We start from the raw sequence: 23,128 nt of genomic DNA on the forward strand, positions 1-23,128 counted from the left end.
TGATGATCAATATTAAAACTGTGGTTTGTTTTCTCCAGCTCTGTATGAGAATGATCTTCCTGCCTCTGTATACTGTACCTGGGATGTGGAGAAGATGAGAAGATACACCTGAAAGGAGCCCAAAGCATTAAAGGAAACAAAGGTTAGACTGTAAGCCCGTCAATGGGCAGGGACTGTCTCTATCTGTTGCCGATTTGTACAATCCAAGCGCTTATTACAGTGCTCTGCACCTAGTAAGCGCTCAATAAATACTATTGAATGAATAAACCTAGGGGATTTTTTTAACCAGTCCCATTCAACCCCCACAAGAGGGGAGAAACAGCCTACTTGGTGTATACTGGTAGGAAAAAAAGAAGAGCCAGTCTACTTCCACCCCGACCTGAGGTGTCAGGGAACGAATGATAATAACGGTAGCATTTGCTAAGGGCTTACTATGTGGCAAGCGCCGAACTGAGGTAGATAAAAGACAATCAGATCAGACCCAATCCCTGATCCACATGTGGGGAGGACAGTTACTTAATCCTTATTTTATAGATGAGGAAACGAAGGCACAGAGCAACTAAGAGACCTTCCCAAGGTCACACAGCAGGCAAACGGCAGAGCCGGGACTAGCCAAATCCTAAAATGGGGCAGAATTCAGGAAGAGACAAAGTAGGAGTCACGGAGGACAACCTATAAAACGGCCTCCTCCCTTATTTCCCTGGCTCCAGCCTCTTCCCTCTCCAGTCGTCACGTCATTCTCTGCTGCCAGGATCAGTTGTTGTTGTTATTAAGATGACATATTGCACCCATCTCTCCAGTTCTCGAAAAACCTTCCGTGGTCACCCACTCCTCTCCACATCAGATCAAGCAGAACTTGGGAGACGGGGGCTTTAATGCAGTCCATCGGCACGCTCTCCCTCACCTCCTCCTCCTCCTCCCACTACTCTCCAGTTCATACTCCTTCCTCCTCCTCAAGGAGCATTATCAGTCTGCCTTTTTCCTTAACTCTCCCACTTCAATCCCCTTGCTTTCCTGTCTGCAACTCCCTCCCACTTCACGTCTGCCCCACCCCAGCTCTCCCCATCTTCAAAGCCCTCCTGAAAACCCACCTCCTCCAGGAGGCCTTCCCTGATTAAGCCTCCCCTTCCCAGCTGCTTCCGGTCAAAGAGCCACTCTTAACAATGATGTTCACACCCCAGAGCACTGAGGCACAGTCTCAGACTTTATCGAACTTTAATCTGTTTATTACTTTGCTTTCACCCACCGGTTTTGAATAGCTTATCTCTGCCAGCCTCCCCCTGGGCCTTTGAACCCGTTGAGGTCAGGATTCGGGTCTCTTACTCTACTGAAACCTCCCAATCCATCAATCAAGCATATTTATTGAGCACTTTCAGTGTGCAGTGTACTAAGTGCTGGGGAGAGTACAATCATACATTGTATTGCCTGCATTAAATCAATCAAGCATATTTATTGAGCACTTTCAGTGTGCAGTGTCCTAAGTGCTGGGGAGAGTACAATAATACATTGTACTGACTGCATTAAATCAAGCATATTTATTGAGCACTTTCAGTGTTTAGTGTCCTAAGTGCTGGGGAGAGTACAATAATACATCGTATTGACTGCATTAAATCAATCAAGCATACTTATTGAGCACTTTCAGTGTGCAGTGTCCTAAGTGCTGGGGAGAGTACAATAATACGTTGTATTGACTGCATTAAATCAATCAAGCATATTTATTGAGCACTTTCAGTGTGCAGTGTACTAAGTGCTGGGGAGAGTACAATAATACATCGTATTGACTGCATTAAATCAATCAAGCATACTTATTGAGCACTTTCAGTGTGCAGTGTACTAAGTGCTGGGGAGAGTACAATATAATACATTGTATTGACTGCATTAAATCAATCAAGCATACTTACTGAGCAATTTCAGTGTGCAGTGTACTAAGTGCTGGGGAGAGTACAATAATTCCTTGTATTGACTGCATTAAATCAATCAAGCATAGCACTTACAGTGTGCAGAGCACTGTTCTAAGTGTTGGGGAGAGTAGAACACAATAATAGACACATTCCCTGCCCACAACAAGCTTATAATCTGGGGGTGGGGAGAAGCACTATGACAGTGCTCTGCACCCAGTAAGTCCTCAGTAAATATCAATTGAACTGTAAGCTTGCGGCAGGCAGGGAATGTGTCTGTTCATTAGTGTATTGTCCTCTCCCAAGTGCTTAGTACAGTGCTCTGCACACAGTAAGCGCTCAATAAATATGATTGAATAAATGGTACTCTGTCAGACCAGCTTGCCAGTTCATTTCTACAGTAGAGCCACTTTTGAAGACAAACTAAAAGTGTCTTCACCAGCTGAAGGAACACGCACCAAAGACTTAGTTGGGGCCACAATCCAGCGTGGCTCAGTGGAAAGAGCACGGGCCTTGGAGTCGGGGGTCATGAGTTCGAATCCCAGCTCTGCCACTTGTCAGCTGTGTGACTGTGGGCAAGTCACTAAACTTCTCTGGGCCTCAGTGACCTCATCTGTAAAATAGGGATGAAGACTGGGAACCCCACGGGGGACAACCTGATTCCCCCGGGTCTGCCCCAGCGCTTAGAACAGTGCTCTGCCCCTAGCAAGTGCTTAACAAATACCAACATCATTATTATCATTGTTCTCTGGGCCTCAGTGACCTCATCTGTCAAATGGGGATGAAGACTGGGAGCCCCACGGGGGACAACCTGATTCCCCCGGGTCTGCCCCAGCGCTTAGAACAGTGCTCTGCCCCTAGCAAGTGCTTAACAAATACCAACATCATTATTATCATTGTTCTCTGGGCCTCAGTGACCTCATCTGTCAAATGGGGATGAAGACTGGGAGCCCCACGGGGGACAACCTGATTCCCCCGGGTCTACCCCAGCGCTTAGAACAGTGCTCTGCACCTAGTAAGCGCTTCACAAATACCAACATTATTATTATTATGGAAGGGCAGAGGGAGGTCGTCTGCCTCACCTGCTCTAGGGAGAGCCTACTGTCCCTCCACCACGAACTGTAACCTCTGTCAATCCCTTTCCCGGACCGATTCAGGGTGGGCTGGTTCTCATTTCCTACTATCCTTCAACCTGCAACGACTGTGCCAATGTCAGTGGCAAAAAAAACACACAAAACCACAAGAAATTCACCGTGGTAGCTGCGTCCGAGTGAAGGGGGGCTGGAGGCTACCAATTGGATGCGATCAGGAAACAACACGGAGCAAGCAAAAGGGGTTTTGTCCTGCATCACCAAGCCCAGTGGGCTAAGGTGAGAAAGCCACTTAGTACGGGGCAAACGTTGGGACAACCGTCCCGCCAAGCAGGCCCCATTTCACGTTTAGTCCTGGAGGAGGAGTGATGTTTATTGGGGAGGGCACCTGCTGAGTGCATCACACACTGTTCAGAGCACTTGGGCAAATCCAGCAGAAGCCAGCTGAGCCACGCTCACAAGTGTACGGGATATCGTCCCTCATCACCAGCCAAGTGGAGCCAGAGCTAAAATTGTCCAAAATAGGGTTAAACCCAGTAAATACATTTCTAAATGCTAATATTAAAAGGCAACACGGCTTTCGTCAGTCAGTAGCATTACCGGAACACTTTACTATGTGCAGATAGCTGTACTAAGCGATGGGGGGGAAGACCTAGAAGAATTTAGGGTTACTCACCAGACCGAAGGCTAAATTCAAGAGAAGTCATGAGGGAGATGAATATCCAAGGAATTGGGGCATTAAAAAAGACTCCCCCTCCCTCCCCCACCCATCCATCTCCTAGTTAATTAAGCCCTTTTGCCTTAGTTATCCAGATAACTGAAGGCTCATTGGCTGATTTAAGTCCCTTATTCTAGCCAAACGCCGAAAACCTGGCCCAAAACAAGCGAAACTTTACAGGGCAGGGCTGAAAATGAATGCCATCCGTGATCACCTCGTACGAAGGGAGAGCCTGACAACGAAAGCAAAAAAGAGAATAAAAAGAAATAAGCTCCGAGTTTCAAGCCTCTCAATTCTGCGCACACGATTTACTAATTTGCTCACGGCAAGTAGCTGAGTAACCACTTTCGCCGAATTAAGAAGCCCTGGGGAGAACGCAAAGCAGAAGGGACTGAGGGGAGACAAAGCAGACAAAAAAAAAAAGGCCGGCCAACGGCCCAAATTTCACAGCTGAAAAAGAGCTCTTTAAAGTGTTTTTCCAACGTGATCTTGAGCAAAAATCACCTGCAAACCGAGTGAGCGGAAATACCCACATGGGCGACCAGAAGAAACACTCTTTTCACCAACACTAACGGAGGCGCGTTAAAGGTCAGGATAAGAATGACAAGAACAACACTGTGTCGACTGAATGGAGATTCCCTCTCCCGCTTAGAAGAAGGGGGGGGGGGATTACGACTTTTGTTTAGCTTTTTAAAAAACCTTCCATTGTTCTGATGGGGACCACCAGGCCCCCGCAACTGGCCTAACAGGAATGACCTTCCTAAAGCGTCATTTTCCAGCATCCTCGAGTGAAAGGATGCTGAGCTCCAAATGCGCAGGGTCCCAGAGCGCGGCTCCCTCCTTTCTTTCTTTCTTTCTTTCTTTCTTTCTTTCTTTCTTTCTTTCTTTCTTTCTTTCTTTCTTTCTTTCTTTCTTTCCTTTCTTTCTTTCCTGGGGCCTGTGTTGACGGCTGGGCAGGCCACCATTTTCTGCCTCGCTCAGTCCTGTGCCGGTAAATAAACCGCAGCGGCCTCCCGCCACCGGGCAGAGGGCGCGGATGATGGCACGCTCGCCCTCGGGGCCCAAAGATGCCCGCAGGATCAACCTATTTAAGGGTGGCCTTGGGGGGGGGGGGGTCAGAACCCCAACCCCACAGCCACCGGTCGGTCCTCTCGGAGGCCGAGGAGAGGGGGCTAATCCTGCAAAAGGCTTTCCAAGGGGCCTGGACGTCGGCCAGTCCCGAACCCATCGCCCTGCCCGTCCGCTGGGCCCGGCTCGTCTCCGGCCCCTAGGTCCCGCCTGGGCACGGGGCGGGTAGGGGAAGGGACACTGGCCGTGCCCCGGTCCCGTCCATCGTGGGGGACCTAAAACTGGCTGACTGTGGGGAAGCGTGTCTCTTGGACCCCCCCCCCCCCAGAAGAGGGGCGATGAGGGACACACGAGCAGGTTTTGCTTGTTTACCAAGACGTCTCCCAGCCAGGCCAGAGCGTTTGAGGGATCACAGGGTGGGGGGGCAGCCTATCTACTCCCTCCTCTGCATCTTTCCTCCAGCAACCGTCACCCATGTCCCTTGGGGAGGGGCGGGCACTGGGGGGGGGGGGTACGGTTTTGTGGGGAGGGGAGCTGCCTGCGGAAAGGCTGGTGAGGCCTGACCCGCTGCAAAGGATGGGGTGAAACCCAGGGCGTGGAGGGTCATCTGGGAGGGGGGTAACGGTCTGAGGGAGGGAAGCTAGGCCGGTTAGGAACACCCACCGGAAAGGGTGGGGAGGGGGCCCAGCTACCTGGAGGGGGGTGTGGGGTATCGGTTGGGGGAAGGGGAGCCGGGCTGGCTGCAGAAAGGCTGGTTAGGCCCCCCACCCCCCCGGCTGGAAAGGGGGATCTGGGCTCCCTGCATGGGCCGGGGGGAGGGGGGAAGGGGGGCTGGCTGCAGGAAGGCTGATTAGCACCACCGATTGGAAAGGGGGAGGGGGGCCCTGGGCAAGGAGGGTCTCTGGGGGTATCGGAAGAGGGGGGGTAGCCTGGACTAGCTGCACGGAGGGTCTCTGGGGGCATCAGGTCGGGGGTTTGGGGGGGATCCGGGCTACCTGGGGGGGGGGGAGGAAAAGGGGGGTAGCCTCGGACTAGCTGCACGGAGGGTCGCCGGGGGCATCAGGTCGGGGGTTTGGGGGGGATCCGGGCTACCTGGGGAGGGGGGGAGGAAAAGGGGGGTAGCCTCGGACTAGCTGCACGGAGGGTCGCCGGGGGCATCAGGTCGGAGGTTTGGGGGGGGATCCGGGCTACCTGGGGAGGGAGGAAAAGGGGGGTAGCCTGGACTAGCTGCACGGAGGGTCGCCGGGGGCATCAGGTCGGGGGTTTGGGGGGGATCTGGGCTACCTGGGGGGGGGAGGAAAAGGGGGGTAGCCTCGGACTAGCTGCACGGAGGGTCGCCGGGGGTTTTGGGAGGGGGAGATCTGGGCTGCCGGCAGGGGGGGGGGGGGGTAGCTCTGGGCCAGCTGCATGGAGGGTTTCTGCGGGTGTGGGGAGGGGGGAGAGGAGCTGGGCTGCCTGCAGGGGAGGAGGGAGAGGAAGAAGAGGGGAAGGAGGAGGAGGAGGAGGAGGAGGAGGAGGAGGAGGAGGAGGAGGGGCGTAGCCCCGGTCCAGCTGTCCGGGGGCGCGAGTCGGGGTCCGGGGGCGGGCGTTGGCTGACCTGACGGCCAGCAGCTCGTGCAGCAGGTAGGCGGCGGCGGCCAGCAGGGCGCCCCCGGTCAGGTAGAGGGTTTTCTTCCACCAGGAGTCGGGGCCCAGGCCGGCCATGGCGGGCCCGGGCTCCCGCAGCGGGAAGGCCACCAGCACGCCCGACGACGCGGACCAGGAGGAGGAGGCGGCGGAGGCGGCGGAGGCGGCGGAGGCGGAGGCGGCGGGGTCCAGGCGGAGCTGCAGCCGCAGCGGCAGGGGCCGGGGGAAGGGCTCCCGCCGCGCCGCCCCGCAGCCCCCGCAGCCGCAGCCCCCGCCCAGCCACCCCGGAAACCACACCCCCCACGCCATCATCCCCGGGACCCGGGAGCCGGGAGCCGGGACCGGACGGCACCGCACCAGCCCCGGGAGCCCGGAGGGGGACGCGCCGACGCCCAATGGGAGCGGGGGAGAGGGAGCGGGGGCGGGGCCGGCGGCCAGGGGGCGGGGCCGGAGGGAAGGGGGCGGGGCCGGAGGGAAGGGGGACGGGGCGCCGGCCAATGGGAGCGGGGGAGAGGGAGCGGGGGGCGGGGCCTGAGGCCAGGGAGAGAGGTCGCCGGCCAATGGGATGAGGGGGCGGGGTCTGCGGCGAGGGGGCGGGGCTTAGGTGGGAGGGGCGGGGAGCCGCCCAATGGGAGCGGGAGGGAGGGAGCGAGGGGCGGGGCCTGCGGCCAGGGGGAGAGGGCGCCGGCCAAGGGGATAAGGGGAGAGGGGGCGGGGCCTGCGGGAAGGGGGCGGGGCCGGAGGGAGGGGGACGGGGCACGGGCCAATGGGAGCGGGGGAGAGGGAGAGGGGGCGGGGCCTGAGGCCAGGGAGAGAGGTCGCCGGCCAATGGGATGAGGGGCGGGGCCTGCGGCAAGGGGGCGGGGCTTAGGTGGGAGGGGCGGGGAGCCGCCCAATGGGAGCGGGAGAGAGGGAGCGAGGGGCGGGGCCTGCGGCCAGGGGGAGAGGGCGCCTGCCAAGGGGAGAGGGAGAGGGGGCGGGGCCGGAGGGAAGGGGGCGGGGCCGGAGGGAGGGGACGGGGCACGGGCCAATGGGAGCGGGGGAGAGGGAGAGGGGGCGGGGCCTGAGGCCAGGGAGAGAGGTCGCCGGCCAATGGGATGAGGGGGCGGGGCCTGCGGTAAGGGGGCGGGGCTTAGGTGGGAGGGGCGGGGAGCCGCCCAATGGGAGCGGGTTAGAGGGAGCGAGGGGCGGGGCTTCGGGGGGCGGGGACGGGGCGCCGCCCAATGGGAGCGGGTTAGAGGGAGAGGGGGCGGGGCCCGCGGAAGGGGGAGAGGGCGCCGGCCAAGGGGATAAGGTTAGAGGGAGAGGGGGCGGGGCCTGCGGGCAGGGGGCGAGGTCGCGGACCAATGGGATAAGATGATAGGGAGCGGGGCGGGGCCTGTGGCAAGGGGGCGGGGCCTGCGGAAGGGGGAGAGGGCGCCGCCCAATGGGATCGGGTTATGGGGCGGGGGCGGGGCCTGTAGGCAAGGGGGCGGGGCTCTAGGCACTAAGCCACTAAGCCACACCACTTCTCCTAATAAGAATGATGGTATTTATTAAGCGCTTACTATGTGCCAAGCGCTGGGGTAGATAGGAGGGGGTCAGGTTGTCCCCCGTGGGGCTCACAGTCTTCACCCCCATTTTACAGGTGAGGGAACTGAGGCCCAGAGAGGTGAAGTGGCTGGCCCAAGGTCACACAGCAGACCAGCGGCAGAGCCAGGATTAGAACCCACGACCTCTGACTCCCAAGCCCGGGCTCTTTCCACTCAGCCACGCCATTTCTCCTACTATTAACGGTGGCATTTAAGCGCTTAATAATGTTGGTATTTGTTAAGCGCTTACTATGTGCCGAGCACTGTTCTAAGCGCTGGGGTAGACACAGGGTCATCAGGTTGTCCCCCGTGGGGCTCCCGGTCTTCATCCCCATTTGACAGATGAGGTCACTGAGGCCCAGAGAAGTGAAGTGACTCGCCCACAGTCACACAGCTGACAAGGGGCGGAGCCGGGAGTCGAACCCATGACCTCTGACTCCCAAGCCCGTGCTCTTTCCACTGAGCCACGCTGCTTCTCTATGTGCCAAGCGCCGGAGTAGATGTGAGGCGATCAGGTTGTCCCACCCGGGGCTCACAGTCTTCGTGCCCATTTTACAGATGAGGGAACCGAGGCCCAGAGAAGTGAGGTGGCTGGCCCGAGGTCGCGCAGCAGACCAGGGGCGGAGCGGGGATTAGAACCCACGACCTCGGACCCGCAGGCCCGGGCTCTTTCCACTAAAGCCACGCTGCTTCTCCTTCAGGCGGATTTATTGAGCGCTCAGCGGGCGCGGAGCACTGTACTAAGCGCTTGGAAAGTACAACTCGGCGAGAGAGAGAGAGAGAGAGAGAGACCATCCCTGCCCGACAGGGGTTTAGCCAGGTGCGGTAGGAAGGGGCAAGGGGATTTGCTTTGAAGCCAACGGCGAGGTGTTTTTATTTAACCTGGCAGTGGATGGGCAACTCCTGGAGTTTCTTGAGGAGGGGGGGAAGCGATTTTGTAGAGAAAAAGCAACCACCATCCGGACAGCAGAGTGGAATATTGAGATTTCGGGATTTCAAATCGATTTTCAGAATCCGTTTCTTCTCATTTTGTCTCCGGGGTCTGAGGCTGTGGGCGAGTCACTTCACTTCTCGGTGCCTCAGTGACCTCATCTGGAAAATGGGGACTAACTGCGAGCCTCCCGTAGGACAAACTGATGACCCTGTATCTCCCCCAGCGCTTAGAACAGTGCTCTGCACGTAGTAAGCGCTTAACAAATACCAACATTATCATCCTTGACCGCCTGGATACGGCTTCGCTCCGTCGGCCTTTCGGGACTTTTCTCTATCTGTTGCCGACTTGTTCATCCCGAGCGCTTAGTACAGTGCTCTGCACATAGTAAGCGCTCAATAAATACTATCGAATGAATGACTTTTCCCATCCGGTGGGGGTTTTAGGCCTTTCGTTGGACGAGCGGGAGCTCTCCTGGGGGCTGCACGAACCCGTTGCACAGACCTGCTATTTGATAAGAATGATGGTATTTGTTGAGCGCTTACCGTGAGCCAAGCACTATTCTAAGCGCTGGGGGAGATACAAGGAAATCAGGTTCGAAGCGTCGGGGTAGATGCGAGGTCATCAGGTTAGGGCTCACAGTCTTCATCCCCCATTTTACAGATGAGGTCACTGAGGTACGGAGACGTGACGTGGCTTGCCCCAGGCCACGCAGCAGACAAGCGGAGGCGGCGGGATTAGAACCCACGTCCCCCGACTCCCAAGACCAGCTATTTGATGATGACGATGGTCTTTGTTAAGCGCTTACTATGCGCCAAGCGCTAGTCGAAGCGCTGGGGTAGATGCAAGGTAATCAGGTTCAAAGCGTTGGGGTAGATAGGAGGTCATCGGGTTGTCCCATTTGGGGCTCACAAGTCTTCATCCCCCATTTTACAGATGAGGTCACTGAGGTACGGAGACGTGACGTGGCTTGGTATTTGGTATTTGTTAAGCGCTTACTATGTGCAGAGCACTTGCCCCAGGCCACGCAGCAGACAAGCGCAGGAGGCGGGATTAGAACCCACGTCCTCCGACTCCCAAGACCAGCTATTTGATGATGACGATGGTATTTGTTAAGCGCTTACTATGCGCCAAACACTAGTCTAAGCGCTGGGGTAGATGCAAGGTAACTAGGTTCAAAGCATTGGGGTAGATGCAAGGTAATCAGTTGTCCCATTTGGGGCTCAGCGTCTTAATCCACATGTAACAGATGAGGTCACTGAGGCACAGAGAAGTTAAGTGGCTTCCCCAAGGCCACACAGCAGACAATAATAATGTTGGTATTTGTTAAGCGCTTACTAGGTGCAGAGCACTGTTCTAAGCGCTGGGGGAGACACGGGGGAATCAGGTTGTCCCACATGGGGCTCACAATCTTAATCCCCATTTTACAGATGAGGTAACTGAGGCCCAGAGAAGTTAAGTGACTTGCCCACAGTCACACAGCTGACAAGTGGCAGAGCCGGGATTCGAACTAGATAGACAAGTTAGACAAAGATAGACAATTCGGGATAGACAAGCGGGGGGGGGGGAGGGGGATTAGAACCCATGTCCTCTGACTCCCAAGCCCGTGCTCTTTCCACTGAGCCACGCTGCTTCTCTTAGGCTACGCTGTGTTTAAATTAAAATGAAATGTAGCCAAAGAGCATTACAAGTCAGCTTTCTCTGGAAGGCAGCCTGTTGCCATTCAAATATAAGCTCCCTGTGGGCATGAAACATGTCCGTTTCAGATAGACTTGCTAAGAACATTCAATTATTACAACTAGTGGTCAACAGTAGCCTCTGTCTCCTGTCACTTCAGTATTAAAAAAAAAAAAAATAGAGGACTGAAAATGGCCTCCAAGCCATTGGTGGTTATAAGAGAGGAGAAAAAAAAATTGGTTTCCAGAAATTCATTCCCCGAATTTGAGGTTGCAGATCAAATTAAATTAGGCCAGGTTTTCCAGACTCAGTCCAAATAATTCATCCCAGATCCCTTCCTCACTTTTCTAGGTCCAAATCAAAAACGAAAAGGAAATCACCCACCTCAGTCTCTTAGCACTTTGGATGAAGCCCGAGGTCATTTACGAAAAACTCCCGCTACGATCAAGTCAATAGGTAACGACGCTTATTTTCTTCGCATCTCAAAATTTCAGCATCAGAAAGCTGCGTCCGTTATTTTTACCCGTTAACTTGTCTGACCCTGGGACAAATTCCATCAGCTCAAGAGACGCGCTGCCCAGAAATGGCAGCATTCCACATTTCAGAGGCATCAGACAATTTCCTTTCCTCAATTCTGTCATCGTACGGTATTAAGTGCATCTTTTTCTTCCCTACTAAAGCTCTGTGGCTCCCAGACAGTAGTTCTTTTGATACCCACTACAGTCTTCTCCCCCCTGCGATTCAAGATGTCTGTCTGATAATGAATTCCTTCTGTTGAATTTTCATCAGGACTTGGGCCAGGCTGTTTTCTGATAGTGGAAAATCCTATATGCCACTGGCATTTTATTAGTAAATCTCAAGTAATCTCCATTCAAACGGTGGAAAAGAATAGTGCCGGTTACTAGGTGACCACCTTTTTCTGCTGGCCTGGGGTCCATTTGCCCCGTGGTTGCATTTTATTCGTTCAGTAGTATTTATCGAGCGCTTACTATGTGCAGACAACAATGTTGGTATTTGTATCTGGTATCTGTTAAGCGCTTATTATGTGCCGAGCACTGTTCTAAGCGCTGGGGTAGACACAGGGTCATCAGGTTGCCCCCCCGTGGGGCTCACAGTCTTAATTCCCATTTTACAGATGAGGGAACTGAGGCCCAGAGAAGTGAAGTGACTTGCCCACAGTCACACAGCTGGCAAGGGGCAGAGCCGGGATTTGAACTCATGACCTCTGCCTCCAAAGCCCGTGCTCTTTCCACTGAGCCACGGTGCAGAGCACTGTTTTACTCGCCCAAGCATCTAGTACAGCCCTCTGCCCGTACTCAACGCTCAAGAAATACCACCGATTGTGAGATCTACTTCCGGGCGCGCGTCCGGCTGAAATGGTCAATACAGGGGCCCAAAGCCAACCACACCCCAAGCCCATCCCTTTGGCGTGCCGACGTGTTCGTCTACAGTACCGGAGGATGCTTTCGCCTCTGCTTCGGTGGGTATAAATCCAATTTTCCTTTCTTGACCGCGGTGGCCCTAGCCGTCCATCCGCCTCGGTCGTCTCCCGGTTTTGCCTGGGACTTTGAGCAGAAAAGGGTTTCCCCGTCCTCCCTTTCTACTTCCCAATTTCACCGTTTAGCCGCTGTCCGGGACCCTACTGCCATCCATCCACCCGACCCGGCAAGGCTGATTCGAAGTGAGCCGAACGTCGACGCGAGGGGACCGACGGGGTTCGTCTCGTCTTGCCCGTGGCGTTGAGGATGGCGCCCGTCTCCCAGCACCTTCGGTTCCCAGATCTTCTCCCGGTAAAATGGTATTTTTCTCCTAGGTGGGGTGGAGTTGGTCCGGGCGAGGCTGCGGGACGGATGGGCCGGCGCCCGTCTCCGTACCGCAGCCGTTAAGACGCCGAGCACCGTGTGTCAGCGACTGAGGTCGACGCCAGCACGTACAGCTTTGTGGATGGCATCGTGCCGCGCTGGATGCTTAAGGCACAGCGTGGATACTTGGGCTCGGCCGTTTCACGGCTCTCACAGACGACTGGGATGTGAGCCCTTCCCTCACTTTCCATGATCTCACTTGCCGCGCGCCACTGATCGTCCACGCCGACTCTAATGCTTCGCTCTTACTCCTCTGCCTGCCTGGGAGGCTGACGTTATGCCCAACCATTGTCAATGTACTATCCTAATTGCATTGATGTACTTGGTCTGTATGGCAAAGAAGACCCTGCCGATCACTTTTAAACTACCTATTATACATAAAGTGCTGAGGATGGTCCTAAATGTAGTATCACGGGACATAGTGTAAATTATTTATATTGTCTGTCTTTCCTGCTCTAGACTGTGAGCTCATTGTGGGCAGTAATAATAATAATAATTGGAATATTTAAGCACTTACCGAGTGCAAGGCCCTGTACTTAAATATCATTATTATTATTATTAAGCACTTACTATGGGCCGGGCCCTGTACTAAGCACTGGGGTGGATCCAAATCAGGTTGGACAGAGTGCCTGTGCTCCCTGGGGCTCACAATCTTCATCCCCATCTTCTAGATGAGGAAACTGAGGCACAGAGCAGTGAACTCACTTGCCCGAGGTCACACAGCAGACAAGCGGCAGTGCCGGCATTAGAACCCACCACCTCTGACTCCCGGGCCCATTCTCTATCCATTAGGCCACGCTGCTTCTAGGAACACGTCTGTCAACTCTATTGCCTTGTACTCTCCCAGGCGCTTTGTACAGTGCTGTGCGTAAAGTAAATGCTCAATAAATGCCGTGGATCTACTGCCCTAAATACATCTGTGCTGAGGTGGCCGGTTGGGTTGGTGCAGCTTGGGATGTTGGAAATTGACTGGGGAAAGCTTCCTCGTGAGGCGGGATTTCAGGAAGGCTTTGTAGACGAAGACAGCAATGGCCTAGTGGAATGATAAGAATGGGGTGGCGAGGGGGGGAAAGAGTGAGGGGAGAGTTCCAGGTCAGGGGGAAAAGCTTAGAAGCGGGACAGTCGATAGCAGGGCCAGTGGGCACTAAAATGGTGTTAAATGCTTTAAAGGTGGGGGGGAAAAAAAGATGATGATTTCTTAGTCCACCATTTTCTGTCTGTTAAACGCTACGTGCCGGGCACTGTAATAAGCACCTCGGAAATCTATCACTTGGTCCCCAGAACCACCGTGTCTTTACTCCTATAAAAACTCAGCTTCTTGTTCTGTGAAATCTCATCTCGACCTTATCGTTCGGTGACGTAGGACAGAGGACTAAAAAACCACCATCGTCTCATAAACCACAGCGTAAAAGAGCTGAATGAAAGACTTTTGCCAACTCTTTCTCTGCCACAATACTGACATCCCGCTAAGTGAAACCAAATGGAAAGAAACACACATACATACACTCAGTGTAGAGAAGGCAATAGTTCTTAAAATAGTAAGTCAAAGATCACACTGGAGTATGCGTCATTTGCAAACTCGGAATCAAATGTCTTGAAATAAAGACTATAGTTTTAGACGACGTATTACTGCAGAGCCTCCCAGATGACATCTTGACTCGATTCGATTTTTAAAATCCCAGTTCTTCAGCTTTCTCTTTAAACAGGACGCTTCCTAGGAAGACAAAAAAGACATCTGGGAGGTAGATCTGTAAATCGGTGCCTTGCAAGTAGTCGTCTTTTAAAGACCTCCAAGGGTGTTCCTTTAGGTCTGGGGCTCTCCATGGCCATCTGTGCTAGAGGCAGTTCTCCCTTGGTGCTCTTTTGCCTCCATCTCCGAGGGAGATCCAGACGAGTCCCGAGTCTCCGACTTGACGGCGTGAGCTGCGTAGTTCAGGCTGGTGTTCTCAGTCCAATTCCAGTAGCCCGACAGCGGGTTAAATAACATTCCCCTTACCCTCTGGACCATCAGCCCATCTGAAAATGAGAACAAAATACACACATTTGCACATCAGCGCGCACCCACACACACGCTGAAAGTGGAAGGTTTTCAGAGATCTGAGAGTGGCAAGCTTGAAACCTGTGGTATCTTGAGTGGGCAATAATTACGCAGGGAAATCTCGGACCTGTGATTTCTTTTGCTGCGACACCGATGAACCTTCTGGCTCGACAAGAATCCAGGCAGGGACCTGCCCTACAGCTCGACGTAGCCCCGGGTCAGCTGGGGGAGGCCAGGCCAAGGGTCAGGCCAACACCGAATCCAAACTGCAAGGCCTTCTGTTGCTGATTATTTCTCTCCGAGCTGACTGTATCCTTCAGGGAAATGTGTGAGCCCCCATTTCTAAGGCGGCTCTGGCTCCCTCCTTTGCACTTAAAGCCCTGAAGGCTCTCCACTGGGCCCCACCGCTCTAGGGGACACTTACTGGCTTCCAGGAGACTCTCTAATTCTTCAGGCGAAACGAACTTTTCCCAGTCGTGAGTACCCTTAGGCACGATGCCCGCGATCTGCTCTGCGAAAATGATGCCCAGGACATAGGAGAGGGGCGTTTTGTTGATGGTAGTAATGAAGAGTGAGCCCCGAGGCTGCAACGGACAGAAAGAATATTGGGTTAGAAGCTCGTATGGCCCCGGCATGGAGGGAGAGGTCCCGGCTGCCAGGCTGCTTCGCTCAAGTGAATTGTGGAAGATGCAAATCCCATTCCGCGGAACGGGTTTTTCCTGCAGCTTGACCAGGGCCTTGATCCCCCAGATCTCCATTTCTCAATGTGGAATGGCACTAGGGCCTTTCGGAGCTGGCGGGAGTTAATACGGGCTGGGGGCTAATCCTCTACCGGCAGCCTAGGGAGGGATGGATACCAATGAGCAGATTTCAAACCAGCACCGGGTGCAGCTACAGGCCAACCCAGCATGGCCGTGGACAATCCCCAAGTACACCTAATACGAAATGGATTGTTTGGTCAGCAACGGGTGCACACGAGACTGTCCTCTCACTTTTCCTAATAATAATGGTATCTGCTAAGCACTATCTGCCAAGCGATATTGCCAAGCTCTGTATATACTAGATCAGGTGAGACACGACCTCTGTCCCACAGAGGGGGAGGGAGAACGTGTGCTGAATCCCCATTTTACAGGTGAGGAAACCGAGGTACAGAGAAGTTAAATGACATGCCCTAGGACACGCAGTGGGCAAGTGGGAGAGACGGGATTAGAATCCAGGTCTCCTGACTCCCAATCCTCTAATCTCTTCACTAAATCCTGCTGCTTCCCCCGTTGGTTCCATGAATAAGAATGACAGAGAGAGAGAGAGGCAGCGCGAGCACGAGCTGAAAAAGGTCATCGATTTTCCTCCGGAAATGGAAGTCCGAAATGATTCAGAATTTCCATTTATATTTCCTTTTAGAATCTGCCCGTCTCAGGTCATAATTTTAATGTGATGCCAAAGAAAACCAGAGCCCTTATACAATATATCGCCAAAGAAAATCACTTCTTCTCGGTAAGAGAAAAATTCTCACCTTCAAAACACGGTGGCAGCACTTTATAAAGGTTTCTAAATCAATCACGTGCTCCACAACTTCCGACGCCACGACGGCGTCGAACGCTTCGGCGGACTCTTCGGCGATCTCCTCCAATGAACACGCTCTGTATTGTATTTTTTGGTCTAGGGCCGGATCAAATCGTTTATGCTGTTGGGCTGTTTTCACATTGTCTTCCAGAGGATCGATGCCCGTAACCAGGGCTCCCAGTCGTCCTAGTGGCTAATGAGAAAAAGACCGGTTGGTTTGCTGGGCGGGAAAAGAGACGGGCGCATACCTGCAAAAATATATTAATGAGACAAAACCAGCAGCGGGAAGACGATAAAACGGTTTCCCCAGTCCCTGGCCGTGGACGCCTAGGTAGGAATGCTACATGACACCACCATAAGTTTAGGTCTGGCGGAACCGAGGGTATTGCTCTTCCTTTTTTCCTCCTCCTCCACCTCTGAAGCTCCACAGTCACCCCACCCTCAGCCTCACAACACACGTATCCGTAGCCGTAATTTATTTTAATGGCTGTCTTTCCCCTCTAGACTGTGAGCTCCCTGTGGGCGGGGAACGAGCCTCCCAACTCTGTTGTATCGTACTCACCCAAGCACTGAGTTCAGTGCTCTTCATGCAGTAAGTGCTCGATAAATACCACTGATTGACTGCCGCACGAGCTGCCAGTCACAACACGGGACTTCTCCCTCTCCCTTCTACTGGGAGGAGAGCAGGGTGAGGAAACAAAACATCCCCCATCCCTGTTCTGGTCCTTCTCTTGCCCCAGGTACACACGGCATTTCTCTTACTTCGCTTAATAATCCGCCACCACAGCCAACGTCTAGAATCTTCATTCCGGACAAAGGACTTCCCAAATGATGGCTGGCAGTCGTTTTCAAGAGATTATCTCTAAAACACCAAACATGTAAAGCTGGATGATAAGCGAACCGAAAAAACCTTGACGTCTTGAAATCTCCACTTTCACAATCGTGTGTAGTGGCTTTTTCCCCTCCCCACATTCAAATCCCAACAAGCTTCCACCGATTAATTTTCCAGCATCCTAAGCCAGATCTCTTCAGCCAAATCTTGCCCTACTCCTTAGCATTCACTTATGTATGTCCTCTTTATTTTGACTTCTCTGCTTGTAAATATTTTTATATCTGTCGCCCCTGCTACAGTATTAGCTCTTTGTAGGCAGGGAATGTGTCGCTTCTTTATTGGGTACTTCCTAAGCATCTAGTCCAGGTCACCAAGTGGGCGCTCAGTAAATCCAAGTACTACACCGTCACGGAATGGAGAAGACTCCCAATCATTTGGCAACGTGAGTCGGCTTCAAGAGGAGAATCAGGGAGGCTCTAACTACCGGCAAATCATTTCGTGTCCGACATCCCCCACTAGGCTGCACGCACTTTGAGGGAGAGGGTCATAGCCTCTACCATGATTGTGACCTCCCAAATACTTAATACAGTGCCGTGCCTCACAGGCACTCAGTAAGTACTGTCGAATGACCAATTGTGATGAAAAGAGCTTGCGGTCCCCTGCACGCTCTCAGGAGTGGGTGCTGCACAAATGGTAGGTTCATTTGATCCAGATCTGCACTGCTCAGTGCCCTGGGCCAAGCTACCCCTCGACAACGCCACTGCAGGATCCCAAGGGAGGGCTGCGCGTGTCAAATTGGGCCAACTCTAACCGAACGACGCACAGTACAAAGCAGCTGGACTGGAAATGAGCTTTGGGTAACGAGGGCTGAGAGACTTCCCGAGCCGTACCTGATAAAGGGCACTCTCAGGTCATTCAGAGAGTGAAGAGGTGAATAGGCTCCTTGTTCATCCCACCATTTGTGGGCCAGTATCTGGAATTTTTTCATTTCGTTGGAATCCACCGTTGTCGAAGTGGCGAACGTTCCTTTGGCCTCATGCCTAAAACAATCAGAATACACTCTGTGGGAAATCTGGGCCGTGGCCACGGTAAAGACAAGAGATACTCTTATGATTAATAATATCGATAACAACAGCACATATTCAGACCTTATTTAAGAGGGAAGCAGCATGACCTAGTGGAAACTGCACCCTCCCGAGTCAGGAGATCTGGGTTCTAATCCCAATTCCGCCACTCTTCTGCGACGTGACCTTGGGAAAGACACTTAACTTCTCGGTGTCTCGGTTTCTTCACCTGAACAGAACAGAGGGGCATGCAGTCTTACAGCTCTTAGATTCCTTTCTTTATTCTGGAGTTCTTTTCAAAGTCTTTAGGCCACAGTTCCCTTACGGTCTCACTGTTTCGTGATTCCATATTATTTATAGGTAATGACTTTGGGAGTTACCGTATTACCTCTCGTGAAATTGGTTGGGTTGGCAAGTGAAGTGCACCTTTCCTGATTATATAGATTTGTGACGGAACCCTGAAGAAGACCTCACGGTTATTATCTCTTCTCTCACTGCCATTGTTGAAGGAAAAGCAGCAAGAGGGGCACGTTTTGTTATTTGTTAAGCGCTTACTATCGCCAGATACTATGCTAAGTGTTGGGGTGGATACAGTCCACCTCCCCCACTGGACTCACAATCTTAATCCCCATTTTACAGATGAGATAACAGTCACGGAGAAGTTAAGTGATTTGCCCAAGGTCACAGAGCAGATGAATGGAAGGGCTGGGATTAGAACCCAGATCCTCCTGGCTCCCAGCCCCGTGCTCTATCCACTAGGCCATGCTGCTTCAAGGAAACCTATTTCGTAGAATTAATAATAACGTTGGTATTTGCTAAGTGCTTACTATGTGCAGAGCACTGTTCTAAGCGCTGGGGTAGATACAGGGTCATCAGGTTGTCCCACGTGAGGCTCCCAGTTAATCCCCATTTTACAGATGAGGGAACTGAGGCACAGAAAAGTGAAGTGACTTGCCCACAGTCACACAGCTGACAAGGGGCAGAGCCGGGATTAACAAAACCTAGGAAAATCCTTCCTTTGCTTTCATTTTGCCGCTCAGGACGGCGCTCTCGATGTCATTTCTTCGTCTACAATCATTAGCGGTCCCAGCAGCTGCCTCCAGAAGCGATTCATGAAGTGAAAAGGTGATTTACACAAGGGTTGGACAGGAATCATGAATTTTTAAATAGCTAAAAATAAAACCACTTGATACTCCAGGCTGACAACTCAAAGGCCATCGCTACTGAGCTCCCAAGACAAAGTTTGTTTCCCTCCACAAGACAGACTTTCTCTGATACAGATTAATTCTATCGCATGCTTAGCATACCTCGGCTTTCTCGTTCCACTCAGGCCAAGGAAAGTCACAAAACTGCTCTTTAGCCACGCAGGCCGATGATGACTACCAGTGCAACCCCAAGATTTCATCCGAAGAATGTGACGGAGGGGCTTCCCTGTAAAAACAGGAAGAAAAATACCCTGAAATCCATTAGGAAACCTTTCTTGAGATTCCCTTAGTTCTAGTCTCTCATTTCCATGTCGATCTTCTTTAAAGCGATCAAAACGGCCATTCATCCCTCTTCATTCGGACAAGACCACCGGTCTTCAAGCGTTTTCCAAACCACCACCCTAAATTTACCGTCGAGAAACGGGGTTTGCAGGTGGCACGTGTTAAAATCGCCAACGCACAGTGCTGAGCACCCAGTGAGGGGCTCTCCACCCAGTAAACGCTCAATAGATAATGACAGACGACTGTGGCAATAGGGAAGGAGCGTGGCTCAGTGGAACGAGCCTGGGGTTGGGAGTCAGGGGTCACGGGTTCGAATCCCGGCTCTGCCACTTGTCAGCTGTGTGACTGTGGGCGAGTCATTTCACTACTCTGGGCCTCCGTGACCTCATCTGGAAAATGGGGATTAGGACTGTGAGCCTCCCGTGGGACCACCTGATGACCCTGTATCTCCCCCAGCGCTTAGAACAGTGTTCTGCACGTAGTAAGCGCTTAACAAATACCAACATTATTATTTTTAAGCCCTTCCTAGGTGCCAGACATTGCTCTAAGTGGGGAGGGAGATCCACGCAAAGGGGGGTGGCCGGTACCTGCCCCACCTGGAGCTCACAGTCTCAATCCCCATTTTCCAGATGAGGCCCTGGGAAGCCCAGTGACTGGCCCAGGGTCGCACAGCAGACGAGGGGGTGGGGGGAGATTCGAACCCATGACCTCGGACCGCCAAGCCCGGGCTCTGGGTTCTAGACACGGGGCATTCCAAGCGCTTCGTACAGTGCTCTGCACATAGTAGGCAGCGTGGCTCAGTGGAAAGAGCCCGGGCTTGGGAGTCGGAGGTCATGGGTTCGAATCCCGGCTCCGCCGCTTGTCAGCTGGGTGACTGTGGGCGAGTCACTTTGCTTCTCGGGGCCTCAGTGACCTCATCTGGAAAATGGGGTTGAAGACTGTGCGCCTCACGTGGGACAACCCGATGACCCTGGATCTCCCGACTCCGCGCTGTGTGACTTTGGGCGAGTCACTTAACTTCTCTGTGCCTCAGTGACCTCATCTGTAAAATGGGGATTAAAACTGTGAGCCCCACGTGGGACCACCCGATCACCCTGTTTCCCCCCCAGCGCTTAGAACCGTGCTTTGCGCATAGTAAGCGCTTAACAAATGCTAACGTTATTAGTAAGCGCTCAAAAAATGCTATGGAATGGATGGATGAAGTGATGAATGAATGGATGAATAGAATGAATGAATGTGACCCTCTGACAGCCCTGGGGGGGGGGGGGGGCCGGGAGGAGGCTCCCGCGCCTGCGCACTGCGCCGTGCCACCGCGGCCCCCCCCCCCCGGCCCCGCGCCTGCGCACTGCGGCCCCCCCAGGTCCGGCCCGGCGCCTGCGCACTGCGCCCCCCGCCCCGGCCTCGCCCCACTCCCCCCCCCCGGGCCCGGCCCCCGCGCCTGCGCACTGCGCCCCCCGCCCCGGCCGCGCCCCCCGGCGCCCAGCGGCGGAAGGGGGACGGAGGGAGGAAGACGGGGAGGCCGCTCACCTCCCGGCGCGGTTCGCGCCGGCAGGGGGGCCCCGACGGCTCCCCAGCACCGGCCCGCGGGGATCCCCCGACGGGCGACGCTCCCCATGGCGGCCCAGCCCGCTCCGCCCAACGACGCGGGACTCCCCCGCCCCCTGACGTTGGCCACGCCCGTTGACGCTGCTTACGTCCCCTGTTGCTGGCCACGCCCACTGACGCTGATTACGTCCCCTACTGCAGCCCTCGCCCGTTGACGCTGTTTACATCCCCAGCTGCTGACCACGCCCACAGACGCTACTTACGTCCCCTGCTGCCGACCACGCCCACCGACGCTACTTACGTCCCCCCGATGCTGACCACGCCCGTTGACGCTGCTTACGTCCCCTGCTGCTGGCCACGCCCACTGACGCTGGTTACGTCCCCTGCTGCAGCCCTCGCCCGTTGACGCTGCTTACGTCCCCTGCTGCTGGCCACGCCCACCGACGCTCTTACGTCCCCCCCGCTGCTGACCCCGCCCGTTGACGCTGCTGACGTCCCTGCTGCAGGCCACGCCCACCAGCGCGAGCCCCGCCCCCTGCCCCGTTCTGCCTCATTCAGGCATTTGCTCATTCATTCATTCCTTCCTTCCTTCCTTCCTTCATTCATTCAGCAGTATTTCTTGAGCGCTTACTCTGTGCAGAGCACTGTGCTGAGCGCTTGGAATGGACCATTTGGCCCACAACGGCCTCCCCGCTTAAACGGGGGGGGGGGGGGGGACTGGATGGCTCAGTGGCAAGAGCCCGGGCTTGGGAGTCCGAGGTCATGAGTGCGAATCCCGGCCCGGCCCCTTGTCAGCTGGGTGACTGTGGGCAAGTCACTTCGCTTCTCTGGGCCTCAGTGACCTCATCTGTCAAATGGGGATGAAGACTGGGAGTCTCACGGGGGACCACCTGATGACCCTGGATCTCCCCCAGCGCTTAGAGCAGTGCGCTGCACATAGTAAGCGCTTAACCAATACCAACATTATTATTATTATTATTATTATGATTTCGTTAATGAGATGCGCATCACCTTGATTCTACTTATTTACAATTATTTTAATGAGATGTGCTTCCCCTCGATTCTCTTTCTTGCTCTTGTTTTTGTCTTTCTCCCCCGTTTAGACTGTAAGCCCGTCCAAGGGCAGGGACGGTCTCTAGCTGTTACCGATTTCTCCAGTCCAAGCGCTCAGTACAGGGCGCGGCGCAGAGTCAGCGCTCAATAAATACTGTTGAATGAATGAGACAGACAGCAAAACAACAACGATAATAATAATGATGGTATTGGTTAAGCGCTGACTCTGCGCCGCGCACTTTTCTAAGCGCTGGGGTGGATACAGGGTCATCAGGTTGTCCCACCTTGGGCTCACCCTTTTAATCCCCATTTTACGGAGGAGGTAACTGAGGCCCAGAGAATAATAATAATAATGTTGGTATTTGTTCAAACAAATACATTATTAAGTCACTTGCCTTCTCTGGGCCTCAGTTCCCTCGTCTGGAAAATGGGGATGAAGACTGGGAGCCTCACGTGGGACCACCTGATGGCCCTGGATCTCCCCCAGCGCTTAGAACAGTGCTCTGCGCATAGTAAGCGCTTAGCAAATACCAACATTATTATTACCCAAGGTCACACAGAGGAAGTCGGGCCTAGAGCTTCGCCCCCAGCCGGAGCTCTCCTGCTCTCGGAAGGGGAGTGCAACGCGGGGTGGGGAGGTCAGTCAATTGTATCGGGTGCAAGGCACTGTACTAAGCGCTCGGGAGAGTACAATCAACAACGGACACATTCCCCGCCCACCACCAGCTTTCAGTCGAGAGGACGCCATTGATTGGGCAGCCTCCGCTGCCCAAACGATACCATTTACTGAGCCCCAGCTGCACGCGGAGCACTGTACTAAGCGCCTGGGGGAGTACGATAGAGCGAGACGACACGATCCTGTCTTGGAAGGGTCCAGGGTCACCCAAGGCCACGGCCCGGCTCCTCCGAAGCAGAAAGGTGGCCGCGTTGTGCCGCTTCCCAAGGGAATGGAAAAGGAGGGCCGGGAACCGTCCAGGGTGGGGAGCCTCTCCCATGGCCCCTCTTGGCGTGCCATAATCAGGCTTTTTATTATTATTAATTGTATTTATTGAGCACCTACTGTGTGCAAAGCACTGCACTGAGCACTTGGGAGAGTACAAGAGA

At 54.0% G+C, this 23,128-nt stretch overlaps 1 protein-coding gene and 1 long non-coding RNA gene across 3 annotated transcripts; one reads left to right on the forward strand and one right to left on the reverse strand.

The window, feature by feature from the left end:
- Window positions 1-6,342: 6,342 nt before the first annotated feature.
- Window positions 6,343-12,936, forward strand: LOC114805732. 2 transcript variants are annotated; one of them, XR_005661127.1, is made up of 3 exons: window positions 6,343-6,398; window positions 10,932-11,036; window positions 12,394-12,936. It is a non-coding gene; the product is annotated as an uncharacterized LOC114805732 (long non-coding RNA). The 2 variants fall into 2 exon arrangements; XR_003753760.1 differs by lacking the exon at window positions 12,394-12,936 and adding an exon at window positions 11,716-11,755.
- Window positions 12,937-13,948: 1,012 nt separating this feature from the next.
- On the reverse strand, window positions 13,949-21,077 carry COQ3 (coenzyme Q3, methyltransferase). Its single transcript, XM_001506904.4, has 7 exons — window positions 20,954-21,077; window positions 19,247-19,370; window positions 17,766-17,915; window positions 16,806-16,905; window positions 15,994-16,236; window positions 14,905-15,064; window positions 13,949-14,458 (listed from the first exon to the last, which is right to left on the reverse strand). Exons 1-7 carry the CDS (start codon window positions 21,039-21,041, stop codon window positions 14,247-14,249), a joined length of 1,077 nt encoding a protein of 358 aa, XP_001506954.3. The 5' UTR covers window positions 21,042-21,077; the 3' UTR covers window positions 13,949-14,246.
- Between the last annotated feature and the right edge of the window lie 2,051 nt (window positions 21,078-23,128).

This window comes from Ornithorhynchus anatinus, chromosome 19 (assembly GCF_004115215.2).
Source record: "Ornithorhynchus anatinus isolate Pmale09 chromosome 19, mOrnAna1.pri.v4, whole genome shotgun sequence".
Taxonomy (NCBI): Eukaryota; Metazoa; Chordata; class Mammalia; order Monotremata; family Ornithorhynchidae; genus Ornithorhynchus; species Ornithorhynchus anatinus.